Source organism: Primulina eburnea, chromosome 3, assembly GCF_022965805.1.
Source record: "Primulina eburnea isolate SZY01 chromosome 3, ASM2296580v1, whole genome shotgun sequence".
NCBI classification, from domain to species: Eukaryota; Viridiplantae; Streptophyta; class Magnoliopsida; order Lamiales; family Gesneriaceae; genus Primulina; species Primulina eburnea.
Genome location: NC_133103.1, coordinates 12,097,881 through 12,103,880, shown reverse-complemented (window position 1 = coordinate 12,103,880; position 6,000 = coordinate 12,097,881). Strand labels below are relative to the sequence as shown.

At 34.5% G+C, this 6,000-nt stretch overlaps 1 protein-coding gene across 1 annotated transcript; it reads left to right on the top strand.

Annotated features, from left to right (window-relative positions):
* Positions 1-1,599: 1,599 nt before the first annotated feature.
* Positions 1,600-5,510, top strand: LOC140826462 (phototropic-responsive NPH3 family protein NPY4-like). The gene is made up of 5 exons (XM_073188770.1): positions 1,600-1,895; positions 2,360-2,703; positions 3,113-3,182; positions 3,282-4,457; positions 4,699-5,510. The coding sequence occupies exons 2-5, from the start codon at positions 2,642-2,644 to the stop codon at positions 5,080-5,082; spliced, it is 1,692 nt and encodes a 563-aa protein (XP_073044871.1). The 5' UTR covers positions 1,600-1,895; positions 2,360-2,641; the 3' UTR covers positions 5,083-5,510.
* The last annotated feature ends 490 nt before the right edge of the window (positions 5,511-6,000 follow it).

The following is a 6,000-nucleotide window of genomic DNA, read 5'->3' as shown; positions in this document are numbered from 1 at the left end:
CATCCATTAATAACTTAAATAATACACGACTAATAAATTTGAAAAGTCTAATAAAATTGTGTGAATTTACATATGTCCTTATTTTCATTAAATAATATTAATAAATACATGTCTTCTTTTGTTCGTTTTCAGGTATTAATGAATTTTATAATAATTGAAGAAAAATGAAATAAAATTTTTGGGAATGAAATTTACAGTTTTTTTTTTTAAAATTATATCTTTAATGAAATTTTAAATAAGCGACATAATGTCAGTAGTTTAACTCACGAAAACTTCACATGAGTCACTCATCCCAATACTACCCTCACTATTGCACACTTAACCTAACAAAAATGAATGATAATGAAAGATTTATCTTTTAGTTCGAATGTTGCTTAATCTTTATTTCAAAAGTTATATTTGTTACCCACGACGCAATATTTATTTCTTATAATTGTGATTTACCGTGCAAAGCTCTATACCAAGCAAATGGTGAACATAATGAGGATTGCATTGACGTGGATGTCAATTTTCCAAATTGTAAACCCTATGCATGACAAACACAAATAATTATTTGATACAATAAGAAAACACTTCAAAAGAATCAAAATGAGTTTAAATTAATTTTATGTGTAATAATTACTCTTATGTACATCAAATGGACAGAAAAAGAGAAATAAAAATGAATTCAAATCGTTTTTGTATAAAACAAATTACCAATACACAACCCAAGTTTTAAATCACACTAAAAAAAGGTATTCATTACTTTACTTCTTTATGTTAAAGGTATAAAATAACAATCACAATTGAAGATGAGAATGAGATGGCAAGAATAACATATTTGGAAAAGTTGCAGCGTCTTTTGTTGGATGTTCTATTGAAGATTTCATTCAAATTCATGACCAGGTATAAGATAGAACAAATAATGATTTATATCTACATAAATAATGCATCTAACAATAAAAATTTTCAATGCAGAATTTACTAAATAACCCATATAAAGATTCGCTAAATCAACCAAGCTCCAAGCTCCACACATTCTTGTTCAAGTTGGATAATTCAGTAGAAAAACGTGATGAAGTGTTAAAAATTGTGGCAGAAGCTATTGAGATACATGAAAATTATCCAACAACAAATGTCAATATCAAGAAATGGAGATCTCAGAAGATTATCAAGCCAACTAAACAAAGCAGTGTACCCCCAAAGGTAGAAAAATCAAATGAAATAAACATCAACAAAAATATGAAGATCCATGAAGACGAAGATGAAATATAGATTCCAGATGAAGAGCCAATTGCTGAGTACAAAAAAAGAGATAAAAAGATAAAAACCGACATGCACAAAAAGATTTCAAGAGGTCTTCAAATCAAAGAGTAAAAAATGTTATGATTTCATTTGTAACCAAATAATTAATTATTTATCTATTAAAAGTTATTCTAATTTAAAAAAAAATTGAACATATTTAAATAAAATAATCATATACAAATTATATCTATTTCTTAACGTGCAACGCACGTGTATTTATCTAGTATATATATATATATATATATATATATATATATATATATATATATATATATATATATATATATATATATATATATATATATATGTGCATATTTGTGTGCCTTGGAAAATGGGTATTTTGATCCTAGATGTTAAAAGTGAAAGCGAGGGGAGAAAAAAGGAGCGAGCCTGGGGGGCGGTGGTGCTGATTCGTAAGTGATATATAAACTGTGGGAACATTCTTAGCTTGGCCTTTTGTGAACATGGTGTTACGGTGGTGGCCGGCATAGTTTCGACACAGCGCATGTGTTTTTTCTCCTTTGGTTTTTTTGACAGTGGGTTTTCCTTTTCCTTTGCTCGTATTGTATAGCATTGTTTTGCTTCATTGGGCATGGAATCTTTGTATGGAGGTCAGTTCCGTTGAGTACACCAAACGTGGTCAGAGTTTTTTTGTTTCTTTACTTTTTCTTTCAATATCTTCTCGTGGGTGTTGGGTTTCTAGTACCTGAATGCATATGGGTTTTCGGGTTTTAGTTAGAATATGGTATTTCCTGATAGAAACTATGATAAAGATGTCACCTTACTGAGTTTATTCCATTTTCTACGTAGGTTTCTACTTTCTTGAATGAATGGATTCTTATCTAATTACGATGTTTATGTTTGTTCTTGTTTCTTGCAACTTTGATGATCATGTGATTTATTCTTAGGTATTATTAATTGTTTAGGAAATTTTGTTTCTTTAAACGCTGGAATTTCAGAGAACAAATGTGTTGGTTTTAGTGCTGGTTTGTTTTCATGTTTCAGTACATTCCAAATAATCTGCGATTTTGATTTTGGTCTTCCACTAATACCGAGATTATGTTGGCTTTTTCAGGTGTCCATTACTCCATTGGTGAAAGGAAAATCTTACCGAGTATTGTGGTTTCTTGGCCTTGACTTAGAAAAAATTAACTTGAGATTATCACGTCCTCAGAATAGAGATTATATAGTTTCGGAGATAATATTCCAAGGTTGTGTTTAGGTATTCCCTCTTTTGTTTTGGTTTGGGGCTATCCTGTTTTTGTTTTTCAACTTCGTTTTGAGGTTTAAGTTCTTGAAAAAAGTTGGGAATCGGGAGCTGAGATTCTTGAAGGTGAAAGGAAATTAGCCTGCCAGTATGAAGTTTATGAAGCTTGGATCCAAGCCTGATCAGTTTCAGACAGATGGGGACAATATCAGGTTTCTCAAAATTTCTTGTAATCTTAGTTTTACTGTGGAACTTGGTTTATTTTCCCAATATTCAGTATGTTCCCTATTCTTTTATTTTCTTTCTTTTTTAATGAAAAGTAAATTCACTATTCGGTATGGTTAGGTTTCGCGTTGAGATTTAAATGAATCATTTGATATTTGGTCACCATTTCTCCTCTTGCTGTTTTTCTTGTGAAACTTGGGACTTGGGAGCCCTAGAATTTCAAGCTGACAATGCCTTATGAGAGGACAGGAAGTTCATTATTTTCTTGTGCTTGATTTTGGTTGTTTTTCATCAATTCTGTGTACAGAGCCATTTCTTCAATGCCAAAGTATGATTTGGGAAGAGCAAGTATATCAATTTTGTTCTGAATATGATCCTTAGTAGCCTATTTTTCAGGTATGTGGCTACAGAATTGGCTACTGATATTGTCGTTAGTGTTGGAGATTTCAAGTTCCATCTCCACAAGGTATAATTAATCTCTTTGTACAGAAAATATGCTCCACGCAGCATTTGATGCTGCGCATTTCTGGTATTTATCTCAAATCTTTACTTCTCTGTTGTACAGTTTCCTCTTCTTTCCAAGAGTTCTCACCTTCAGAAGCTCGTATCCAGTACAAGCGATGAAACAAATGATGAAATTGACGTCCATGATATTCCAGGCGGACCTGCTGCGTTCGAAATTTGTGTTAAGTTTTGTTATGGCATGGTTGTAACACTAAATGCATATAACGTTGTATCAGCACGCTGTGCGGCAGAGTATCTAGAGATGTTCGAGATCGTTGAAAAAGGGAATCTTGTTTACAAGATCGATGTTTTTCTTACTTCCAGCATTTTCCGAAGCTGGAAAGACTCGATCATCGTACTTCAGACAACTAAATCTCTTCTTCCATGGTCCGAGGAATTGAAAATTGTTAACCACTGCTTAGATTCGATAGCTAATAGAGCTTCGACCAACCCTTCAAAAGTCGACTTTTCATATGATTTTAATCGTAAGAAGCTCCTGTCCGAAAATGAAATCACCCTCCATTGGAATGGTGTGAAAAAACAGCAAACTGTGCCGAAAGACTGGTGGGTGGAAGACCTCTGTGAGCTTCATATAGATTTGTATAAGCGAGTTATAACTATTATTAAAGCTAAAGGAAGAATATCTGCAGAGGGGATCGGAGAATCACTAAAACATTACATTTTAAGAAGGGTGCCAGGTTTCAATAAGGGTGTTATCCAAGGTGGTGATGCCTTGAAGTGCCGGTACTTGGTTGATACCATTATATGGTTGCTTCCCTTGGAAAAAAACTCCATCTCTTGCGGTTTTTTGCTCAAGTTATTACACATGTCTTTAGAGCTAAATTGTGGAGAAACTGGAAGATGCGAGCTGATGCAAAGAATTGCATGCCAACTTGAAGAGGCATCTGTGGCTGATTTTCTAGTTTGTTCACCAAGTGGTGAGAGGACCACATACGATATAAATGTAGTACACGAGCTAGTTGAAAAGTTTTTAATGCTAGAACATAGCTCGCAGAGCCATTTCACAAGTGATCACGGGTACCCAGAGACATTTACCGGATGTAACTCAGATGCATCAAAGATGAAGGTGGCTAGATTAGTTGATGGCTATCTGGCCGAAGCTGCGAAAGATTCGTCATTGTCATTGTCTAGATTTGTCAATCTTTTTGAAATTGTTTCGAGCTTTCCAAGATCAACCCATGATGGAATATACCGGGCTATTGACATATTCATGAAGGTTTATGGCTACAATCCTCTTGTACTCTGTGTTTTTCTCGATTCTCCTTCGTGCTAGCGTGAATAAAAGAATTCAGATGAGAGTGAGACTTGACGAGGGGATGAGAACGGAAAATTAAATAGATTTTGGGGAGGTCGAATCTAGCAGTTTTAGAAATTAAACAATAAACTTTTGTTTTTTATAGTTATGAGACGGGTCCTTCTGTTTGATTTAGGTGACTAATCGATATGTCTTGTTACAGGAACACCCGGGGTTGAGCAAAAGTGAGAAAAAGAACATTTGCAGGTTAATGGACTGCAAGAAACTATCAGCGGACGCGTGTGCGCATGCTGTGCAAAATGAGAGGCTTCCTCTTCGAGTAGTTGTGCAGGTTCTTTTCTTTGACCAAACCAGAGCCGCAGCAGCAGCATCTGGCGGAAGCAGCACACCTGATTTACCAGGCTCTAGTAGGACTTTGCTCCCTGGCGAATCATACGAGAGCTCTAGTAGATCTGCAACAACCAACACAGACGAGGATTGGGATGGTGACCAGATGACAAAGGAACTCAAGGCTCTAAAGGAACCAGGAACGAAAGTGGGCCAAGTAACGGTACAGATGCAGAAAAACTTGCTCCCAAGAAGGTGAAAAGGATATTTTCGAGACTCTAGGCGAACAAAGACAGACAAAGCGAAAACAGTAGCTAGGATACGTCGGAGAGCATTGCATCCACGACTGTCGAATAGAGAAGATCGACCTCTTCAAGAAACAGGAGACATCCCTCGTCTTAAAACGAGATTTTAAGACAATGCCTTAGCTTGTTGATTTAGGATGTTTGAATCCTTCTGAGTTCGGAAATCAGGCATGGGAATGATTTGTTAACGTAAGTATGTGTCTTTGGCGTTTTTCTTGGCCCAATGGTAAGTGTTAGCATTGGTAAGAGGCATGTTGATTTAAGTTGTAGGGTTCTCTTTACTTTATGGTTTATTTTTCCATTGCAGTAATAGATTAATTAGTGTATATGCAGTTTATACTTGACCAAAAATGCAAGCTAAACGTTCTAGCTGATGATGATTGTCACATTAATCGTTTGATAAAATTGAGAAATGATTCAAAATTTCAAATGAAGAGAGAGCCTTCCTTGCATGGTGATCCCAAACTTGTATTCAATGAAATACTTCATCAGGTTCGTATCACGTGTTTATATAATTTTTTTACGAAAATTTTACATTGGGTTTATTCAAATTTTATTACAAACTGACATATTATTGAGAATGGATTCTACAGTAAGGGATGATGTGCCAGAAATTTTTTTTTTTTAAGTTTTTATATATACTTTTTAATTATTATTTTTTCCATTTTTGGATTTTTTGTTTTAATCTTTCTTTTACTCCCACTCAAAATTTCCATTTTTAAATATTTTTTTTCTCTTTTTAGAATATATTATACTTCTATCTTTTTCCATCCAAAAACCCATAATAATTTGGAAGTCAAACAGAACCTTCACCCACACACAAACCTGTCAAAAGATGAATTCATTACATGACCAAATTACACGAGCACTAT

Excerpts from the sequence above, each read along its gene's own strand:
- LOC140826462 (XM_073188770.1), top strand. The coding sequence starts at position 2,642 with ATGAAGTTTATGAAGCTTGGATCCAAGCCTGATCAGTTTCAGACAGAT. Across the intron at positions 2,704-3,112 it reads ACAGATGGGGACAATATCAG|GTATGTGGCTACAGAATTGG; the intron begins GTTTCTCAAAAT and ends CCTATTTTTCAG. Across the intron at positions 4,458-4,698 it reads CTATTGACATATTCATGAAG|GAACACCCGGGGTTGAGCAA; the intron begins GTTTATGGCTAC and ends GTCTTGTTACAG.